General features: G+C 43.3%; 2 protein-coding genes across 3 annotated transcripts; one reads left to right on the top strand and one right to left on the bottom strand.

Annotated features, from left to right (window-relative positions):
* The first annotated feature begins 906 nt into the window (after positions 1–906).
* Positions 907–14246, top strand: LOC311023521 (somatomedin-B and thrombospondin type-1 domain-containing protein). Of its 2 annotated transcripts, none has more exons than XM_084025417.1 (5): positions 907–1313; positions 9609–9791; positions 10055–10145; positions 12135–12293; positions 12759–14246. In XM_084025417.1, the coding sequence occupies exons 1-5, from the start codon at positions 1064–1066 to the stop codon at positions 12862–12864; spliced, it is 789 nt and encodes a 262-aa protein (XP_083881543.1). In that variant the 5' UTR covers positions 907–1063; the 3' UTR covers positions 12865–14246. The 2 variants fall into 2 exon arrangements, with proteins under 2 accessions (XP_083881543.1, XP_083881542.1); XM_084025416.1 differs by having other exon boundaries at positions 914–1313; positions 9606–9791.
* Positions 14247–16427: 2181 nt separating this feature from the next.
* On the bottom strand, positions 16428–19808 carry snap29 (synaptosome associated protein 29). Its single transcript, XM_084025419.1, has 6 exons — positions 19697–19808; positions 18617–18853; positions 18333–18526; positions 17970–18055; positions 17788–17892; positions 16428–17539 (listed from the first exon to the last, which is right to left on the bottom strand). Exons 2-6 carry the CDS (start codon positions 18851–18853, stop codon positions 17379–17381), a joined length of 783 nt encoding a protein of 260 aa, XP_083881545.1. The 5' UTR covers positions 19697–19808; the 3' UTR covers positions 16428–17378.
* Between the last annotated feature and the right edge of the window lie 163 nt (positions 19809–19971).

Below are 19971 nucleotides of genomic sequence, written 5' to 3' on the forward strand. Positions count from 1 at the left end.
CCAGCTAATCCTGTACTTGAGGATATGAATGCATGAAACAACCAACATTTGTGGAGAAATTCGCTACAATGCACTGTAAAGCAATACAAACACAGCACTTTTAATCGAGTATCATCCCCCCTTGCTGAGTTTCTTCCTGAGCCCCCAGTCACTCCAACCCGGTGAAGAGGAAGTAATGTAATTGTTGTCCAGTCTTTCTCTCCAAAGGGTGGATGCTCTGCGGAATGAGTGGAGGATTGTTTTCGTTGCTGTGGCTCAGAAAGGACGTCGTCCCAGCTGCTGACTGAATCGTATTTTCATATTTTCAGCTTCCCCTTGATTTACTGATTTTGATATGAAGTGGCGGCGCCGCTGTCCGTGGTGCTGAACGTGTAGCCGATTTGTTTGTTTGATTCCTCGAAATGTTTTTTTTTGGTTCCGGTTTTAATGCAAGGCACTCTATTGAGGCGTATTTGGAAAGGTGTTTGGCTTTTTGATTTGCATCTCGCTTGTATCTCAACAGAGAATAATTATGTAGTTCTCAAAATCATGTTGAGCAACAAATTGCGCAACTGGTGAGCGAGCGAGAGAGGAGAGAGAGAGAGAGAGAGAGAGGCTGGTACTGTAAGCCTTTGCTGATAACCATAAGGGGCGGTGTCCAACACACACACACACACACACACACACACACACACACACACACACACACACACACACACACACGCACACACCAACACACACACACACACACACACACACACACACACACACACACACACACACACACACACACACACACACACACACACATAGATGAGAGCTCGTGCGCGCACAGTCGTCACTTTTACGCATCAGTTGTTCGCGTCAAGGCGTCAATGCCGATCTTCCCTTGGATTTGGATTTTTATATAGAAACTACCACCAGTGTCTTTATAACAATAGGTCAAACATCAGCGCCATCCACAGTGAAGTATACGCCAGCAGAGTGTGTGTGTGTGTGTGTGTGTGAGTTTGTGCGTGTGTGTGTGTGTGTGTGTGCGTGTGTCTGTGAGTGTGGAGCAAGTGGACCCAGGCAAGTTTCCGTCATGGGAGTGCGCGGATGGAGCTCGGCGAGTCTCGGGTTCGTCGTTTGTGGATATCTGGCGTTTTTCTGCGGGGAACTCGTCCCGCGGGCTGAGGCGGGATGCAGGGAGCGGGAGAGCCCGAACTGCTGCACCGGCCGGAACAACGAATGTTTTGAGTACAGCAAGAGAAAAACCGCGTGCTACTGTGACACCTATTGTCAGAAAACCGGAGACTGCTGCGAGGACTATCAGCGCGTGTGCCAAATATCTGGTGAGTTGCTTTGTTCTGTCCTGCTGTGCTCATTGACGGGGAGTGACATCATAACTTCGGATATTATTGATGCTTTTAAATCTTGAGAGCTCAAAGCGGCACCACAGATCTGCCTGTCCATTGTTGTCCAGTTTGAGCCAGAGATGGCTGGCATCGAGGTGACATGGAGACAGTGAGACATACTACACATAGCTGTCTCTAGTGCGCCCATTATGGCTGTTTGCTTTAAGGGGGGCATCTCCTTTCTTCCTGGGCTTTTTTAGTTTTTAGGATTGACCCTTGACCCTTAAACCTGGCCATGAAAACAAACAAACAAACAAAAAAATATCTTCAAGGAGAAAGAATGAACAGCACTCTGAGCCCCAAGTTGAATTGCTCATCGAATCCTTAGTGTGGGTATAACCTTTTCCCTCATCATCCTGGCTGCTGCTAAACATGGCCAAATGAGGGAATGGATACCATGGGAACAGACTGCCAAAAATGGTCAGGATTACAGTGGAGCTGTGTCTGAGATGTGACAGAGAGGAAACACTCTGTAACTGAGGCAGCTCTTACAGTATGTTGAAACAGCTCGAGTTTACAAGGAGGGATCACACAGCGTGCGGCCGTCGTCTTAAGTGCACGCTAACAAGCACCTGCAGGGTTGGTGCCACAAGTCAAAGAGCGACTAAAAGCGCTGCAGAGATCCCCTCTATTTAGGGCCATTGGGTGTATGTACATAGTTAGCCTCTGAGTGTTGTGTCTGTGCCGTGACGTGAAGAAGCTGCCTCACCCGATCACTTTAACGTGTGTTCAAAAGTACCACGATGGCAGCTGAAATACACTTTACTACCTCATTGTTTACTGCAACGATAGCTGAACCACCTGTCACTTCCTGTTAAACAGTATCAGTATTGTACACTACTGCAATTATTTTACAAGAGGCATACGTATATTTAAACTGACTTCAAATACTTGACATGACAACTGGCCTTTTGTAAAGTGTTGGTTTCATTAATTAGTGGTTTTTCACACTTGGGGATCCATTCATTTCAGTTAAAAAACAATATGTATTTTGTACAGGTTGTAAAGCGCTTTGATGTTAATCTTAATTTTGGGCAATAATAAGTAAATAATAATAACTTCACTTGAGTTAAGTGATCCATCTCAGTAAGTATAGTGTCTGCTTTTATTTTGAGTAGAGCAATAAAATCCATCGTTTTTGTTCAGCATACTTTTGTGTGTAAAAACAGGAGTATTTATAGAGCCTCCTTGCCAGTTGGAGAAGCCACATTAAACTGCCAAAATCATGTGGTCTGCTGAACCAATTTGAAAAACATACGTTACGTTCATTCAAGTAGAGTCTTTACACTTACATTGAAGCCTTATTGATGCTGAGCTGTCCGTCCTACTGTCTGGTATGACATTTGTCGTCACTACCACATTGCATTGTGGGATATTTATGCTGGCATAGAGTCTGGCATTTGCATACTGTAATATTTTACCAGAAATAGTACAATTTGCATACCATTAGTTTCGGTTTCAGACAAACTCAAATCAAATCTTACAAACTTTTTTTATTGCACTAAATAGCATGTGAGTTTGGAATGGAGTCACATGACTAGCGACGCATGTCACAAAGTGCTAAGCTTTACTTCCAGTCGCGTTCGGGATACGAACTATGGTTTGCGGAAGTTTGTGATCTGGCTAAACATTAAAAACCCACCAGTGCAACTCTTAAAACTTTAGAAAATAGTTTCTTAAAGTGAGACATAGACAAATGAACAAGATGCATGGCTACCAGCAACTAAAACGTAACTACATACAGGACAAACTACTGCAGGCTCAAGTCACAATTTGTGTTTTTCATCAACCGATCAGTCAAAGTGGCATGTAGAGACAGTATTTATCATCCAGCAGCCAGCTGAGGGGAGTCCAGGCATCACTCAATCCATCCCATGTGTCTGCCAAGCTGCAACTTAACAGAATAAGCACAGGAAAGCACCTCAGGTCAGCGCTGAGTCATCGGCGTACTGTTAAACAGCAGCTGGTCCCTCGGAGGTCAGCTAACGGCCGCCATGTGCGTCGGTTCACGCACGTGTCTGACTAGGATCCTCCTCACCGCGGACCTCGCGTGTCACTCTGACGGCTCAATCCTGATGTGACATAGAGATGAAAAAACCCCACAGTGATGTGATGCAGGTGTTCCAGGCTGGATGTTTACCAGATGAATGTGGAATATATAATTCAAGACATGAAAAGCTAAACAAGCATCTACAAATTGGAAATATTTATCCTCACAGCTTTAAAGCAGAAAAAAAAGTGTGCCTTTAAAGGTCACAGTCTTTAATTTGTTTAATTTTGAACATGTAATTGACTTTGCCATGACCTGTATGTGCTGTATGGATCAGCGAGGGCTGAGCGACGCTGTTAAAAGCACCTTGACTTCCTCCCTCTGCAACCTGAAGGCATCCGTAAACACAACATGTGTCATGTGGCTTGGCTCACTTCCTACACCCACATTACACTCAAGCTGTATCTGATCCTTATCCTGCCGCTCTGCAACGCATCAAGGAGTCTGTCTGTGTACTGTCTGTCACAGTCTGTAATTTAGTCGTGTCAGCTGTAGCCGAGCAAAGAGTGGGTGACATCAGAGGAGAGACAGGAAAAAAAAAACCTGGTCGACTGTTTGTACCACTTGGACAAAAACACGTAAAGCCCTTTAGAGTTGATACGCTTCTCTGCAGAGGTGTCGTTCATTATTATAATTATATGACTATATTATTATATTATATTTGGCAGGAATATGTGTTGGTTGTAAACAGTGAGGATAATGTTCCCGTCAACTTCAGAGCTCGGTGCTGGAATGTTTTAAGGAAAACAAAATTCTTGGAATCCACAGAGTCCTCAAAACAAACCTAAAACGCTGTATGCATGCCAGGACAGTAGTAGGCGGTTAAACTTGGCTCATTTCCCCCTGAGGAGTGTTATATTGCATGTTTGCTGTTCTAGATGTGTTTTAATGTTATTCATTACATGACAACGCTGTAAACGGAGGATGCAAACGAAAAGTTTTGAAACCGACAAATAGCCATGAGCGTGTTAGAAGACAACCATGGTGGATTACCGAGCTGTGTGTGTGTGTTGTTCCTCCGACATAATGCAGATCTACTGTAGTCGATCAGCGAAGACGGATTATTTACACACACCAAATTCTCAATCCACCTATACGTCGACGGAGGGCAACCAAAAGACGCTATTGGACAAGACCCTGGATTAGAAGCCGGTGGTGGGACAACTTTATGAACGGGTGAGGGTTAGGGTTAGGGTTAGGATTTATCTTTGCTGTCATAATTTTGAAGCATACAAGCCACACTTGTTGCCTCTTCAGTAAGGTGTGTGGACATTCCTTGGTTGGATATCTTTTAACAGAAATATAGGATATTAGAAAGAGGTCCTACAGTTAAACTCCCACAGACTCTAGGGATGAAACTGGCCCAGAACAGGATGGAAGGGGCAGGTCCTCTCCTCTCCTCCTGGCGTCTGGTCATTCTCCAACAGGAAGATATATCGGAGCTCCTGCCATAGATACTCTAGAGGTTTGCACAACATGCATCTGTCTCTCCTTCAGGCACTTCTGCTTCTCTTCCTCTCCTTCCAGGAATGGTATGCTGTCATGCCATGATGTTTGTGTCTTTCCACCTACTCCCTCTTTCTCTTCCCCCACGTTCTTCCTTCAACCTCAGATGTTTTAACCCAGCTTGGCTGAAGCGGGCCAGCTGTTGTCGTTTTTTAGGACAAACAGCTTCACCGCCCACTTTCTCCTGGAACTCACATACCACACACACCACTATGCTGCTGGTCGCTAGTTTGATGCTCTTCCTCTGGCCTCTTCATGAGCAGAAAACCCAAACATTCTATTCCATTTGCAGCTTGAAGGGTTCTCATATCTCATAGTATTTTTTCAACAAGAAGATTTTTGATTGTCAGGGACAAGAGTCATTTTTAATGGATTTTTGTTTAGATACCAGAAATAATATGTGATTAACACAAGCTTAAGAGATTTTATTTTTTATTTTAGGTTTTCGTTTTGAAACATTTACGTGTCTTACAAAAGGCGGCTGGTAAGAAGTGGCTTTTACCGCCTCTGTGTGCTTGCGCTCATGCGACTAGTTCTTTTCTAGCTTGATGGTAGCTTTTCACTTCTGCCGATTGCATTGTCTAATAATTAACGGTGAACTGGACCCAAGGGTAGACAGGCTGGAGACAGAGGGCAGTTTGAACTGTTTGTTTTAACATGGGTTGAGGATGTGTAAGATGAGAGGTGATGAGCGGGAAGGCTGGAGACGAGAGGAGTCAGGCAGGTGAGCTGGGAGTCTGAGCGAGGCAGGGTGGCTGAGATGGACAGCCTGAGATACAGACACAGGTAGTTCAGCAGAGCAAACTAAGCTGATGTGAGCAAAACTGAGGCAGAGGTGAGCCAACGAGATACCAAGACCGATGGAAGGCTCCGGCAAAGAGCTTTATGTACAGCTGAGGCTGGCGAGGTGAAACAAGCCACAAGTGTGCTACCAATCAGCAGTGTTTTAGGAGTCCACACCCCAGACACACACACACACACACACACACACACACACACACACACACACACACACACACACACACACACACACACACACACACACACACACACACACACACACACACACACACACACACACACACAGGAGACTCACAAACAAGGGGGAAACAGCAGGGAAAACAAGTGATATGCTTAAACATGATGTGCGGATTATCTTGCTGAACAAAGCCTGTAAGTACAATAAACATGCGTTCGCTGAGCTTATTTTCTACAACAATCCAAAATCCAACGGAAAAAGCTTTTTATCGAGGGAACCAATGCAGCAAAAAGTATGGTCTTGTTTTATAATCAGTGTCAATGTTATCAGTGTCAATGTTAAAAATCACACCTAGGTTTAATGACTGACTAGCATGAAACACATTCATGTTGGTGATCCTGTGTAATTTGCAAGTGTTAGCTTCCTAACACAGTGAATGCAATGGGTGAACATGGTTGCTATATATGATGACCATGACTAGGTTAGCATTAACATGATGAGCATGTTAGCATGCTAGCTCAATTTAGGTCTCATTTGTCTTTTGTTATTATTATTTGTATTGTCTGTGTATCATGTCTTTAATTATTACCATTATGGTATAATACTATGTTGGGAGGCCATGCAATGCAAACCTTTTAGGTTGTGCGATCTATGCCAGAAAATCAGTCTCAGCTGTGTTTGTAATGAATCCTTTTAATTAGCTGCTTTGCTTGGCTCCTCTTTTCCACGTCGTCGACAGGAAACATTTATGGGCTAACCTGTTATTAGTGCTCAGTCGCGTGTCCTTCACCCCTTTTAACAGGCGTCCCTTGTTGTCTGATGGGACCAAGGCCCAGCTCCCTACGTGGGAGGGAGGTCGGCTGTGGAGGTTTCGAGGTGCACTGGCCCTCTAGTAGGGCAGCTGGACATCTGGGTCCCATCAGAAAAGGGGGGGGGCTAAAAGGGGACTGAAAAAGGAGACAGATGGGGAGAGAGAACAAGGAAGAGTGTGGGACAAAGTGATAAAGGGAGAAGAAGATAAAGCAAATTGGGCGGGCAGGTCTGATAAGTCTTTTGTTATGAAACCCTAAAATGGAAGCAGAGTTCAGTGAGAGTGAAAGAGAAAGCAAAGGAATGCCAACACGCCATTATCTCACTGTAACAAGTGTGACTGGAGATTGGCTGACAACTGAGGAGTTAAAAGTGCTGATGTTGAATACACATTCAGTGGTTAATTTAAAGACATTCATGTGAAACTCCTTCCAACGGTATTTTTTTTTTTAATTAAAGCTGCTTTAAACCATCCTGTATACAGCTTTGATGTCTAAAACATCTGATTAAATTATCAGACTTTGTGCATAAGGCTTCTTTCTGTTATGCATTAGTCCTCCCCAAGACCTGCAAACAGGATATGTTTGAAGCTTCCCTTGCAGTTTATTCAGTTTATTACTTTATTCAGAGGTTGACACTCAAATAATACAAATATTATTTGAGTGTATTTATGTGTCCACAATTTAATTCAAATGTTGCTAAATCCTCATTGGTGTACATCACCTTCAAACTGAGCCCAACCAGTATAATATATATTTTTTTAGGTTTAGCTATAGCTAGACTCTAGAGACTTTATGGCGTTCTAAAGTCAGTGGCAGGTAAAACTCTGTCTCTGTTTAATTATAGAAGTATTTAAGTATTTAACATTAGAGTTGTTGAAAACACTCAGTAAAAAAACCAGCTGATCGAAAAGACAAAAGCCCGAACATGCTGACAACGAGTGCCATTTGTTTCCTGTATTGGGGTCAGAGGTCGGAGGTGGTGGCGTGCTTTCCAACTGGGGACTTTCTCGTCAACAATGGCGACAGGGGACAACGGTGGCTGCAAAGTCTGTGGGTCAGGCTGTGTCGGGCTGTCAGCAGGGTTATCATGTGGGTGGTGGGACAGAGCGGGGGACCACCACAGTTTGGTAATTGCCTTCTGACCTCTGGCGGCTTGGGGCCAACAGGCTGAGACTTCCAGACAAGGCCTTAGACCTGTTGGTGTGTGTGTGTGTGTGGAGGGGGGGGGGAGCTGCGGGAACTCACTGAACCTACAGGTTTCATTGCCCCCCCCCCATGCTGTAAGGAACTTGCCCTGCTTGCTTGCGTTTTTCCCACTTCAAGACAGAAGAACAGCAACATGAAAATGAGGATGTGAGGGAAGGAAAGGCGAAGAGTAAGGATAAGGAGAGGTGGAGGCTGTGGTGTCTGATTCTATCACGCCCTTCACCATTCTTGAAAGAAAGTCACTTTACAGTATGTAATGTGTATGTCTGTGTGTTTTAGGGTGGAACAAGCAAGAGTGGGTGGGTTTATCAGACAGAAATTGTTTTCGATGCGTGTGTGTGTGTGTGTGTGTGTGTGTGTGTGTGTGTGTGTGTGCGTGCGTGTGTGTGATGATCTGGGAAAAGGCGAGTGTCAGGTGGGCAGCACTAATGTGCAGGAATGCAGAGATTCCACAGTGGCTTTGTGGATCGGCTGTGTCACTGAGACAGCCGCCCCCCTCTCCGAAAGCCCAACAGGACCATGGGAATGAACCGAACAGGCGGCACCTTGAAAGCTCTATCTCTCTTTCTCCTGTTCACACACACACACACACACACACACACACACACACACACACATACACACACACGTATTCACTTGCAGCATTGTACTGTGGGGTGAGTGTGTAAAGACAGAGTGAGGTAGATCCGATGTCGAGGGAGGATTAGATTCAGTTATGGTGTATTTATCTTCTCCCTCCCTATAATTTCACCAAGAACATCTAAGAGCTTTGAGCTGTGTGCACCTGCTCTCATTGTATACAAATTGTATATAAATAAAAATCAGAGGCTCTACACCAACATAGGTAGGAACATACATCTTCATATTATTATTTTTTGTCTATGTGTTTAGTGGGCACTTCCTCCCTAGGCTGCCTTAAATGTCTGTGTTGAACAAAGCCTGATTACCGCTGGAGACCCTTGGCTTTGATCAGACCAGCCATCTAACTAATACGGCTTCCTCTTACCCCGATGTAATTAGCCCAATCCGCCTACCAAAGGGAGAGCCTGATTGCTGCTGCCGCTGTGTTTATGTGGTGTTCTGTATTTGTGTATGTTTATGTGTGCGCTTAAATGTGTGGCAGAGGGAATCCAGAGAGAACAGGATGCAAAAAAATTAGCCCCCTTATTTAAATGGCCCGTGCACATGTGACCTGGGTCACAGACTTCCTGAGTCTGGGGTCTGGCTGATTAGTGGATGGTAATGACCCAGTCACTCACTCGTTTCCCGCCCACCTACCTGTGTAAATGCCCGACACAATATTATGCAACTCCATATCTGGGTGTGTGCTGCTGCTAAAACCTTTCAGCCGTGCAGTTCAGCACAACGGCAAAGATTAGGGGAAGTTTCCAACTACCCTCTGGGGTAAAGGACAGTTCATTTTTGTAGGAGAGAGCGCGTCGGAGTCTCTCTCATACAGATATCTTTTTCTTTCTTTTCTGCCTTGTTGCCTTTCAACCTTCCTGACATGTACTTAACTATCTCTGTATGTAACTTGGTAACAATGTAACGTGGTATTGGGTGGGACTTTTGTAAAACTGGATTGCTTCACCCCTAAGCTTTCCCCCCATTTTTCTCCTGATATAATCTTTATGTATAACCCTCAGCTGATCTATCGGTCTCCCTGCTTCCCCTAGCAGCCATTGACTGTGTGGTGGGAACGTGGGGCCCCTGGTCATCCTGTACGTCTCCATGTGGAGTGGGCAGCACAGAGAGGAGTCGCCAAGTGTCCGTTCCCCCTAGAAACGGAGGCACGCCCTGTCCTGACCTCAAACAACGCCGAGGATGCTTTGGAAACAACGCCGTATGCAGCACCGCGAAAGGTGAGAGGACGGGACCTTTTTTTCTGCATGCACCTCCCACTCTGAACTCTGTTACGTATTGATTTGCCATTTCAAATGCCTTATTCTGCTTTCCAAGTAGAAACTTTCCAAGAAAAAAGCAACACTTTGAGTCATTTGACACACTGAGTCATGAGATAAGATGCTATGGATGAAATGTTGGAGGTGTTTATACTTCCACTTCCACTTTTTTTTTTTAAAACAAGTGCTTGTCTGACATGACTGTTGCCTTCTCTGACCTGCAGAGGTGGCAAAGATCCTGCCTGATTCTTTTAAGAGGAACTTCAAGGACCCTTGGAGACGACCACACATGCTGATGAAGGAGGAGAAGGCCAGGTAAGGCGTCCATTATCAGACTGGAGACTGACTGCAGCTGGCTTTCATGTGCCATCGATTAGGAGAGGGGGGGGGGGGGGGGGGGGAATGTGTGAAAATGTGTATCCTGTACAGAGATTTAGATTTTAAAGCGACTAAAGAGCTCCATTTCAAAAATCCATTTAGCTATCTCTGCATTTGGCGTAAAATTGACCAATTCAGTATTTCAAACGCATTAATATCTTTCAAAGCACAACTCGTAACTATGATTAAAACCGACAATACGCTATGTATTTGTGCCAGCAATCATTTCATATAAGAAGACTTTTTTTTTGTATAAACCTCTTGTTGCAGCACCAAGGCTGCCTTTTAAACTTCTCTGATACAGCTGGATATTTACTTCAGGTTCATATCAGTGTTTCCTCAGTTTTGACTTAGTTTCTAAGGTCACCTGAAGACCAACTTTGTGCTCCAAATGATTAGAGAATACAGACCAAGTCCAAGGTTGCCATAGCACGCAGAACCTCGCAATTGCTTTAAATGTGTAACTCGAAGGCTGTCATTGAATATTTGCATCATGAGCTGACCTTTACAGATAAGGCAACCATAATCCATGTAAGAGGCAAACCCCCCCTCCCCGCTTGGATGTCATCTTTGATCTGAGCCGATTGCAGATGTTCTCAGGGCTGGAAAAATCAGAGACCACGTAGGGAATAAAATCCACTGGTTTCCTGACAGCCTTTCACACTGATTAAAATGGACATCGGATACATTTGTTTTGACTGAAATACAATCAGGGGATTGGAAGAACATTACTCATAAAAGCCAGCCGCCCTGCATGTATGAGACAGAGTTGGAGTGATTTCACACAGACATCTGGTGTCCTGATAGACACAAGAAGCAAGGGGGTTAAGATGACATGTACGGATGATCAGTTGTTGTCTTTGGATCTCGAGTTAAAATAAATGAACTGATGATGATGTGGAGGTGAAAAATTGCAGGAGGCTGTTATGTAGTGTGCTTTACTTTAAATGTGAGTAATTACCTTATTCTCATTTTGTATTTATTTATCGCCTCGGTAAACATGAGTTGATGATTTCAATCAAGAATTCTTCAACACAGCATGATGTTTAGTAAATGATGGTCTACTTAGAGTTAAATAGATGATAGAGCAGCGTATGCTTTAAGCTCTGTGGATACGTACAAGCTCTTTTCAGCGAGCTAATCTTCACCACGGTCACATGATCAGGAGCACAACGAGACTATGGAGGCAGAGAAGTCCACATGATGACTCCACTTGTTAGTTACTGCCTTTTTTTAAACTATATTAAAGCTCAAAAGTTCACAAGAGGAGTTTACTGACTAAATGTTAAAAGCTTGTGTTAACCACAGGCCCGATTCCAGGCTCCTAACCCAGCCCACTGATTTCCTCACAACTGACTGAATCAGAGACAAAATAAATAGTGCAGTAAGTCAAAGTGACATGCTGGAGGACACGGCGAGCAGAAAAACAAGACTATTTTATTATTTTCCACTGGAAAGCTTGAGCCATGTTGATATTAGGATACTGCTGGTAACTGTGACATCGCCTTCAAATGGAACAAATCTCTTATCGGAAGGTTTGATTTGTCTTTTTTCTGAGTAGTGTTGTGATTAAACACAACTCACTGGGTTGGATCACCACTTGGCTTCCAGCAAACAAGCCGCGTTGGATTGCATTTTACTCTTGAACTACTCCAAGGGTAGGGAAGAGTAGATCCGTCTGGGTTTCCATGTTCCTGTTTGATGTTGTGGTGGTGTATGTGAGTAAATGATAACAGTCCAAAGCTTGTTGAGCTCTTGGCCAAAGGGTTAGAGGCTCCAGCTCAGTTCTCCAGGATTATCAGAAATGTGCTATTTGATTTTTGTTTGTTTGTTTTTGCCAGATGTAACAATCAAATGTATGTGAAACAGGCTCAATTATTATTTTTGACACCTTTCCATTCTCTCCCCCATTCACTCTGCTTGCAGTTACTGTGTGTACCTGCGGGTGAAACAGGCCAGCGCAGCATGCAAACTCAAACTATGGAGCGCTCAGCTGGTGAGAGAGAGGCTGATCTGTGCAGAGTGTCAGAGTGATGCCATGTCAAAATCAGACCGCTGCGGAGGCGACGGCCTCGAGAGCACCAGGTAAACCAGGAAACCAAAAATAAAAAAGACATGTTCAACCATAACACCCCTGACAGTTTTCAGTTTTCGGGGAAGTGGGAGCTTTTAATGTAGCTGTACAGACTCACTGGAGAAAACTACAAATTTAACCATTTATTGTCAGCACTAAGAGAAAAGCCCATGAGCAAGACACTGAAAGGAACTAAGTATAAGTTTGGCAATGCATGATTTAAAAAGCGTGCAGTCATAAAAAAAACATTCATTAGTTTGTCTGCGTTGAATAATTTGGAAAAAATAGTTCAAACCCAACGCATGTATTACTGGGTATTGTAAAATATTTCAATAATATTGGTGCCTTGACATCTCAGTCACATTTCTACCAGACCGTAGAGTTGCAAATGTACATTAAATATATTTCCCCATATTGTTACCATGTCCTGCCTAATATATGATACATATAATATATGATGGCCCTTTTCTTCCTAGAACGTTCTGGGCAGCAGCTTCAGTCCCGGGCTGTCATGGTTCCTGGGTGCGAGAGTCATCCTCCGAGGCCTGCCGGTGTCCTCCATACTCTGTGCTTTTCGTGTGAGCCGACACACAAAACCCCCAGACATCCATACGCAGGGACGCGATTTCCCTGCTGCCTGTGGAGAACCCTGCCAGCCAAGCCAGACCCCTCCGATCCAGATTACTGGATGGGTAACTCAAGGAGATCAGCAGCATCCTGCCACTCTTTTCCTTTCACCTCATGCTCTGTACTGTACACACTATTACTAAGCACACAGAAACTCTTGCATTTAACTTCCGATTTTACAGCCACGTTGTGCACTTACTCTCTCCGAAGCACAGCAACATCTATATACCTTTTTACCTCTGAATCTTTGCTATCTACCTCCATCAACGCAAGTGCATTTGTTAATGCGCAATGTATAAATATCTAAATATAATATTTTGCTTTATACATTTTCTACTTTTGATTGTTTATGTGTTATGTATATGTGTCTATATAGCTACACTTAATTGTAACCATCAGTTAAAACTCCAAAACAGCAGCTGCTGCCCCCAGTTTAAGCCCCAGCCAGGGTCCCGAAACCACCTGCAGGCTGGAGGTGCTGAGAACTGGTTCATCCAAATTGTATCCATTGCTAGAAAACTTGAGTCAATATATCTGTGTAGAACAATGTTGTACCTATTATTATTATTATTATTATTATTATTATTATTATTATTATTATTATTATTATTATTATTATTATTATTATTATTATTATTATTATTATTATGTCTTTTGAACAAAAAAGATTTATACCAGCAAGTCAAGTTAAACATCAGGTGTTGATTCTCAGGTGCTTGTATCCCATCAAGCTTCCTCTTTCATGTTTGCCTCCTCCGACTGTCAGCCACTGATGGTTTAAGTAGTTTAAAGTAGCTGCAACCAGTCCTGTCCGTATAGACCCAATATCGTTGGAGAGGATAAGAGCCATTTAGGAGAATTTCACCGTGGTTCTCTCTGTCCCTCTGTGTCCAAGACTGAAAAGAACCGCTTCGGTCTTCTCTTTCACTCCCTGAAAATCCCATTAACCGTCACAAGTGTCACCCACTATTACTATTGCATGCAGCCATGTTAACTCCCACTTTATTCATTAACACAATCTCCTCCCCACAGCTCCTTGATCTGCACTTCTTATTCTTCTCTGCCCCCTTACTGACTTTGCATTTTCTTTAAAACAGGAGTCAGTAAGCCTTCCTGCAACTCTTGCACTTCTGGTTTAAGAAGAGGACTCATGTAGTCCCAGTAAAAAGGCCTCTCTCTCTCTCTCTCTCTCTCTCTCTCTCTCTCTCTCTCTCTCTCTCTCTCTCTCTCTCTCTCTCTCTCTCTCTCTCTCTCTCTCTCTCCCATGTCTGTTTGTGTGTTTATTTATTATAAAACAAGCTATCATGTTATTAGTGCAGCACGGCATACTCTGTACACTGTCCATTAGTGAGAATAAACAACTTACACACATCCCCCCCCTCCTCTTGTCATATTTTCTAACGTGGGCGGTTTGCATCGCTGCGTTTACCACCCAGACCATCTCTCCTCTGAAATTACTACCATAAGTATAGTCCCTCAGTTAGACCAGTGCTAACATGCAACATTTAACTTAAAAGAAGTGTGCGGCTGAGCATACAGAACTCTATGCAAACGTACGTACCTATCGACACATTTCGTCACATTCTTGGCATTCTCTGTCCGGCGGTGTAAACAGGGATGACGACAAGCGAAATGGAGAACTAATGTGTGTAATCCTGCTTTTTCTCAACCTTGACTCTGAGCCTGCGCTTGCTGACAGTTTGAACATTTGCCAAACCGCATGTCACGCTTGCTCAGGCTGTAGCCCTTCATCAAGAAGCAGGTAACATGAAGGTGAGGTGAAACCCAACTGCTGCATTTGAGGATGTAAACATTACATACTCTTGTTGGGTTAAGAGTTGAGACACGTTCTTTACAATGGCGCAGAGACATGGCTTCTGGCTACTTTCATGTGTTCCACTCGTAGTTGAACTTAACCTCCTTGATTAATCTCTCCAGCTGCCCTCCCTCCCTTTCTCTGCACTCCTCCCTCCTCCCTCTCCCCAGATCCCTACCAAACTCCCCTCAGTCAGCACAACTCTTTATTTTCTCTTACTACAACAGTGGCAATAGAGTGCTGTCAGCCTGACAGTCCATCCCCTCTGAAGCAGGCTTTACCCCCCTGGCCGCCCTGCCTCTGCTGCTAACCCGCTTTCCAAAGGGCAGGAAGGCCCGTCTCTGGCCCAGTGCCTGATGGGCTCCGACAGCAGTGTGTTCTGGGATTACGCCCGGTGAAAAGGGGGGCATTCCAGCACCGGCGCCCTTTGTCACAGCGCGGCCACTGTTTGCTTTTGACAAGACAGCTGTTCAAAGCCCTCCTGGCCCCCACGGACGGCGTTAAGGGAAAGAACCCAGGGGTGACTTCCGTTTATTGGCAGTGGCGTTAGATGTGAGGCATCACCTCCACCTGAGGTCGCTTCAGCACTGTATTTATCTATCAGATGTAATCTGACTGGATTACATCTGAGTCGCAAAAGCAAGTGAAACCTTGAAAGGAGGGGCCCGACTGAACAGACTTTTCTATCCTGCAGCTACAAAAATGTTCTCTGCAACTAGCTGCATCTTTTCCTTGACCCAAACGAAAAAATGGAGACTGTGAAGTTGATTTATCTGCACGGCTGCCTTGCTTTGTCTCTTGGCATCCTTGACTTCTCCTCTCCTATCCTATTGCGTAAGTGATGGCACAATAACCTGCTATTCTGTCCACCTTGTTTACTCGTTCGTATGTGGGTGGAGGAGTCAGTTAAAAGTACAGGGTTGGACTACACCACCCATCACCACCCTTAACATCTGTGTCCAGCCATCCACACATTTTGGACACTTCATAGTGATCAGATTCCATTCATCTTGGTTTGGATTGGTTGGCGGTTCTGTTTCATATCGAAATAAATGAAAAACAACATCCACACATGCAAAGCTTTGAGAACTCACATAAACCCCTTCTAGTTCAGACATGCAGGGGCCTCCTGCAGCTTGGGGCCCCTGGGTAGTTGGTACCCACGTTTGCCCCTCTGTGTTACCCCAGTGTGTGTGTGTGTATACAGTATATATATATATATATATATATAGAGAGAGAGAGAGAGAGAGAGAGAGAGAGAGAGAGAGACACGTGTGTGTGTGTTTTTGCGAAGTGTGTACTGTAATTAGCAAGTCATCCTAATGAGGGCCTGTTGCCGCTGTAGTAGCAGCTGGTCCAACACAGAGGAATGATAATGAATAGATGCCTTGACATGAGGACCTGAACTACAAACTGCAACACAGCTGGTACGCCATCCAGAACAGTCAACACACACGCACACACGATCACATTGAAATACAATCCTAAATGTCTTGTTTTGAAGGTGACAGGAGTTGCTATATCTCAATGCATTAAAACAAAAACAGTCAGATTGCGTCAACACACACCATCAAATGAATGATGAACATCGGCATCTTTCTGCAGGACTTCACGTAAGTTCCAGCCTGGAACTGTGGCGCCACCTTGTGGTGCTTTTGACTTGCCGCTCCACTTCAACAGAATCACAATAAACCCTTGAGACTCCTGTTATATATTTTTATTGGGTACTTTTATTGGTTTATTAAGTATTTATTGGAATACTTAATATACATGATCAAAATTAATCACGGTGACCGCGGATCCTTGTGTGTTTTCTTATTTGGGATTTTTCCAGTGGAACAAGCTTGTATATAATTTGTAAAAAAAAACACAAAAAAAAAACTGCCGTGGTCAACAGAATATATATTCTGATAATAATGGGGTGGTGGGGTATCACTTCGGTGTTAATTCGAGTGTTAATATTCACAGCTCGCTTGTTCACATTATGTATGTTTGACATTCTGCACAATTCAATATAATATTCAGCATTATAAACAATTCATATAAAGCTAGGGGCTAAAAACCAAAGAATAAAACAAATTGAAACATCTCATAGTAAGACAAATAGCTAGTCTACTGTACACATTATGTATAAGGCAACGGTGACTTCCCATGTGTTCAGTTCAGGAGGCGGGTCCAGTAAGTCAGCATTGACATATGAACCATACACACAAAACATTCTAGTTTTGGACATATGCCGTGCCTATTTGCCATGTTATTAATTCAGTTTTTTAAACAGCTCTTCTTCATTTGTCAAACCATTCATTTGATTTGATGAATAATTAGAAAGCAAGTGGCCAATTACCTTTGGTCAATCAAACTATATCAACGAAACCAGCCACCCACTGAAGACTGGCTGAGAAACGAAGTGATTTTAACTGTAAGACCTTACATCTCACACACACACGGAGTAGAACCTTCCCTGCTAAGAGCATGTCAACAAGACAGTTATTGTGAGGTGGAGGAATTCATTACATCAACATGTAGGTAGAAAACTGGGTAGATGGGGGGATTTATGCAAATGAATGAGTAATAAAGAAAACAATATGGACCACAAGTGAGAGAATTAACTCTTATCTTTTGTCTTCCTAAGATGAATCCACATTTTAATTTTTTATTTGAGGTTTTTGATCTGTTGGTTCGTGTTGTGGATCTTGAGATCCATCTTGTCCACTTTATTCATCAGAGAATCAATGGAGTCGTCCTGGTCTTGAATCTCAGACTGGAGACCGAGTCCAATGTTCTTCAGTCTACTCAAGCCACTGCACATCTCATCTATTAAGGGACATCAACATTAGTTTGGATCGACATACAACTTAAGGGATTTGATGATGTTGTAAGGCAATATGTGGTAAATTAAAGCAATTTTGAAATTCAGAAAAAAAAATGGAATTACAATACCAAAATTATAGGAAATAGCACTTAAACATTACTAGAAGCTTCCAACTCAATGTGAATGCATAAATCTGTATATTAAAATCGAGTAGAAATAAAAGAATTAATAAGGCGAAAATGTTTTTTACCTAAATTGTTGTCGAGGGTCTGGTGAGCATCCCTGAGGTGTCTGTTCTGAGGATATCCATTCTGTCTCGATGAGTTGTCATCTATTGATGCAGAAGCTCCAAATCCTGGAACACAGAAATCGTTAATGGTAGCAGCCACGTTGTGGTCCTGCCATGCCGAGGTTCTTATGCAAACAACTTACCTCCTGTTTCCAGCTTTCTTAGATTGGGGTGGCTGGCTTGGTACTTATCTTCATGCTCTCTGCTGCTGGAAATCGCATTCTGTAATCTGAGAAAGTCAGATAAGTACTGTTCAGCCGTTTAGTGAAGGACATTCAATGACGAGAAGCTGGTAGCATCACCCAAAGAATAGTTGTGGGTCATTGGTAATGGATTTGTTGTAAAATGTGATCTCAAACATGAACTCTGAAACGCATCATGTATAAATAATACAGAGATTGACACATTACAAAAGCACATCAACATTACATTTCGGCGAGCTTGGAATTTCTGTCATATTATTATAAACAAAAACATATTTCTAAGAATATTGGACTGAATCTTACCGGTCGTTGGCCTGGTAGGCTTTGGGCTCCTCAGGTGGTGGCTGTGTCTCTGGCTTGCCCTTGAAATAACTGACAAGGCCGCCCCACACACTCTTGATACTGTTAATGTGCTTCTGACTGATCTTCAAGTCCTGATCCATGTTGTCCATCATCTTGTCGGTCCTCTTCAGAACCTCACCCTGTCGCGTCAGCTCCTACAGTGAAAAAGAGGTGGAAAGAGAAGAATGACCGTCACCCTCTCAGAGACATAACGTGGCAGGGTGAAAGTGATTAGTTTGACATACCTCTGCAGTTTCCACACCAATCTTCTCTGATTCATAGATGAGGCCGAGGGAACGGTGAGTGCTGTCCACGGCAGACTGAGCTGTACGCATCACTTCCTGCTGGAGGTGCCTCTGTCTCCTCTCTGGGTCACTCATCCCGCTGTCATCGGGGTCGTCGTCGAACCCCCTTCTTTTAGGCCGAAAATCTTCCTCTTCGTCATCGTCTGCAAACGGGTTGTGGGTTTTAGGGTAGGCCATCTGTAGAGGAAACACACAATGTTTTGACAAAGTAATCTTAAATAATGGTCTTCAAACCATCTAGAGTGTATCTCATCATCTTCATCAAGGCAACTTTTTCAGAGGTGATGAAGGAACTCTCACACTCAACACGGTTTTGTGTCTGAACAGCTGGGACTATGCTTGAAATGGAAAATTAGACGTTAAATTGACTAATAGGTTCCAGTTTTTATCATCTTTTAACTGCACTAACCTGTTGATAAACACATTAAGAATACATCCTCGCAAATGTCAAGAGTTGCTTATATTAATTCTATATAATAATTTAGTATGAGTCACAGGTAAGAAATTATAAATGTAAATATACACATACACACATCTGATAAGGAAAACATGTATCAATTCTGAATATAATGCCAGGCTTAGTTAAAACCCTACAATAAACAATGAAAACAATTATGTGGATCAGTTATCAGTTAATTGACATGTTAATATTCGATCAATTGTAACTTTTCCCAATATTGAGATAAATGAGTTAACGCTACCTTTGGATCGTTAGCCCCAGCGGTGCTAAACGTGGTTCACACTAATCATCTACTAAAACAACTACTTAACGAGTTGTAATTGTACACTATTGCTTCGACAGCTATGTTTCAAGTGTTAAAGCTAGCTGCGAGGTGTTGGCTGGTTAGTCAACTGGCAGCTAACATTAATTAACGACCATTGCAAGCTAACACACTAGCCAAGCCCACAAGCCAATACAAGACGACGCTGTTCCAACATCGACGTCATCTTTTCGTAGAATAGATGCTAGCGGAAATAAAACTTTAAATGTAATAGGTATGATTCACTTAACAGACAAACCTTGGACCGTTGGAGCTGTAAAAGTTGTTGTCGCTTTATCAGCTGACGTCTAGCAACAGAACACTTCCTGTCACGTTTAGTGACGTCGTCGATTGCCGTCCAACGACTACTCCTGCGCAAGAAAAACGCACAACGTAGCACTAGAGTCACTTGTTTAATAAAGGACTTAAGAGTGATACTAGGCGAAAGTGTGACTTTTTACCCGTCACTTTCGTAAAAAATATCTAATGATGGTATAATACAATGCCACTAACGTACCTGCAAGCCCTCGTTAG

Source organism: Eutrigla gurnardus, assembly GCF_963514095.1.
Source record: "Eutrigla gurnardus genome assembly, chromosome: 13".
NCBI classification, from domain to species: Eukaryota; Metazoa; Chordata; class Actinopteri; order Perciformes; family Triglidae; genus Eutrigla; species Eutrigla gurnardus.